Below are 3,274 nucleotides of genomic sequence, written 5' to 3'. Positions count from 1 at the left end.
ATATATATTCAAAAATATGTTGCATAATTAAAAATAATTAGACTTAAAGAGTATAACGTTGAAATTGTTTCGCTTGAAAAAAAAAAAAAAAATCTTCTTTCTCGCTTACTCTCTGACATAACTTTATCAAGTTTCAGAGTACAATAAACCTGTAAAAAAAAGTGTAAATCAAATCAATTCACTTGGCGGGGTCATCGAGAATAATCCACCGAACTCGATAAAACTATCGTGATGTTTCCTATATACACATAAATATATATAAATATATATATACGTGTGTCTATGTGTTCGCTTTCTTAAATTTCCATAGAATGATAATAACGAAATCATGACACGTAAGAAATTATCCGATTTTTTGTAAGGCTAAGTAAGTAAATGAGATGGGGTCGAAACGAAGAAACATGTCAAAGTTCAAGTGATAAGTAATTAATATTTAGAAAAGGTAAATTCCTTTTACACGTTAATTTACAATATATATATATATGTGTGCGTGTGTGTGTTTGTCAATGTGTAACTATGCATTTTCTTCAGATATTATTTGACAAATATAATTAGAGAGAAAGAGAGAGGAGCTTAACATGTACCAACCAAATGAAAGCAAGCACGGAATGAGTTATGCTTTGTAGAATAATTTCAAGATATTAGTGATACAACAAAGACAAATTCCAAATGTTTGACGTGTGTTATACATACGTACAAATGCAATAGTATTCATATTATTATCATATAATTAATGAAATTCTTAAATGAATAATACTCGGAATAATTTTGACCATTCTATTCGAATTGTCGTTGTATTATTTTCTTATTATTAGATATTTTTAATTATTTAATTCACTGAAACGTTATTGATTTTTCTTAAATAATAGGATATTTTCTTTTTTTATATATATATATAATCACGAAAAATTATAATTTACAACGACGTGGAGAAACCATTTATGTTCCCCCCTCACCCCCTATATAATTAAATACTCGAATATCTTTTTATTATTTTCTTTTTCTTTATTTATTGATTTTTTTTATGCAATATAAATTTCTTAACGATTAACATAAACCTATCGTTTTAAATTTGACATTATTTTTTTTGTTTTTAATTTCGTGCTTCAAAATGTTAAATAACAAATAAAAATCAATATAACAGAAGTAAAATATGATAGAATAATTCGATCTAATTTATACAGCTTTAAAGAAAGCTTTTCGTTATACTCTCACTTGTTGCATCGCTTGCACATCTAGGGTGTTCTTAAAATCTGAATTACTATTTATTCTTCCTTTTAACTTATTTTTTTGCATATAAATTGATCACTAATAGTGATTCTTTCTTAAACAGAAGCGATCAATTATATCTCAATCAAGATACAACAGTAAAATATATCCAATTGTAGAATAGAAACTGCAATACAAAAAATAATAGAAAAAAAAATTAGAATAAAAAGAAATCTGATAAAAGTGGTGATATTTCGATTGATAATAATAAGATTAAGTTTCGTGACAAGATAAATAATAGACGTTCATCTATTTCTTGTTTTATCTAAAACCCTTGAAAGTAACCACCCACATGTTTCTTCGAGTATAACACTTCGCAAGATTTTATTCAAACCTTTCTTTCATATACGCATACGCAAATAAACATGCGCACACATGGATACCATAGATATTCATTCAACAAAACGAAAAAAAATGTACACATAGACAGACGCTAAATCTTCGTGACTGATTCACTCATGAATCTCAAAATGTTTTTAAAACATTTCGAAATATTTCGAATTTTTCTCATTGAAAAAACGAACGAACGAACGATTGAGGAAATATATGTTAACATTATAGTAAATTCTTTTACAATGTTGAAAAGAAAAAAAAATAGAAAATAAAGAAGTTATTCGTCAATTTCACTTCATTTTAAATTCTTTTTAAATGAATTCTTGTTTTCTTCATTTACAGGAACAAAGAGTTCTCGAGGGAATGACGAGCTTATGTCTCGTTATGTTCTTGCTGGTTTGCAACAACATTTTTATTCTCGTTGAATCCCAGCCTTTACCAGCAGACATGATTTACAATAGCGAAAATTTTGCCGATGAAACTGAGAAGCTTGTAAGTTAGATTAATATATTAAACTAAAATTAATATATTATAAAATAGCATATATAGAATCTATATATTTATATTAATATTAAAAAATATCTTATTCCAAATATGTATTATAAGTGTATTATCAATATATATATGTATTATACATTTTATTTATATATTTTTAAGATTTATCTTATCTTCAAATATAATAATAAAATGTTGTTATCGTTCGTTTTTTTTTGTTTTGTTTTTTATTTACAGATTTTGATAAATAGGCTAAAACAGTTGATGGAACAAGAAAGGGAACTTACAGAAGAGCAGCTTACAATTCAAGCAATGCTGGAAGCAAAGGTAAGAGATCATCGAGTAGATGATTATCCACCAGATGATACGGAAACACTTCCAATACCGAGTGCCGTGGTTCATCATACATCTCCAGTTTCCAACAAACGAATTAGCTGTGAGTAGAATTTATCTCTCTCTCTCTCTCTCTCTCTCTCTTTCTCTTTTTACCTTTCTCACTTTTGTTTTGTATTACAAGTATGATCGTTTTTATCTTATATTTTAATCTATACGATGGCTTCTTAAAACAACATTTTTATTTTGAAATTCTAAGAAAATCTTCGCGTTTAACTATAATAAGCGATGATTCATTATAGGTCATATTAAATTCACATAAAAATAATCGAGATCAAAATGTGTGTTGATATATCTGCGTGTTTTCATTTAATAAAAAATGATAATACGATAATAATAATAATAATAATAAAATATTAATAACTTCAGTTAGCTTGTTGTCAATTGTAAAAGTGTATTGCGGATTATCGACGATTTACTATAATAAAAGTGTTTGGCGTATAAATCTGCATAGGGGCAAAAGGATTGATCTAACGTTCGTTTTATTCAATCAAGATCTTGTTAACAAGCCGACACTTCGATTTTTTAACGTCGCCTTCGTGTTTCTCTTTTCCTTCGATATTTCGTACGCGTATATATATGTATATATTAATAAAAATAAAAAAAAAGAAGTAGAAGATAAAAAATATTCTTAAATTTATTCAATAAAACAAATTTTAAAAATGTTGATTTTAATTAATCTTTCTTATTAAAGCTTTCTTATATATTAAATCATATTACGCGAATAACAAAATATTAATATTTAGGGAAAATTAAATTCTGCGCTCACGATTTAACATATAAT

The 3,274-nt window shown here is 26.4% G+C and overlaps 2 protein-coding genes across 5 annotated transcripts in view; one reads left to right on the top strand and one right to left on the bottom strand.

Annotated features, from left to right (window-relative positions):
* LOC106784052 overlaps nt 1-2,575 on the top strand; it is a 12,872-nt gene extending 10,297 nt beyond the window's left edge. For both annotated transcript variants that reach the window (XM_014743155.1, XM_014743156.1), the window contains exons 2-3: nt 1,945-2,094; nt 2,335-2,575. In XM_014743155.1, coding sequence (XP_014598641.1) covers nt 1,966-2,094; nt 2,335-2,541 — 336 coding nt within the window. In that variant the 5' untranslated portion in view covers nt 1,945-1,965 and the 3' untranslated portion in view covers nt 2,542-2,575. The remainder of the gene's footprint in view (nt 1-1,944; nt 2,095-2,334) is intronic.
* LOC106784050 (DNA ligase 3) overlaps nt 1-3,274 on the bottom strand; it is a 36,781-nt gene that overhangs the window by 29,151 nt on the left and 4,356 nt on the right. The window lies entirely within an intron of this gene.

Source organism: Polistes canadensis, unplaced genomic scaffold, assembly GCF_001313835.1.
Source record: "Polistes canadensis isolate GaletaPanama2010 unplaced genomic scaffold, ASM131383v1 scaffold_29, whole genome shotgun sequence".
In the NCBI taxonomy this organism is placed as follows: Eukaryota; Metazoa; Arthropoda; class Insecta; order Hymenoptera; family Vespidae; genus Polistes; species Polistes canadensis.
Note: the sequence above shows the minus strand (reverse complement) of the source record. Positions and strands in the feature narration are given on the sequence as shown.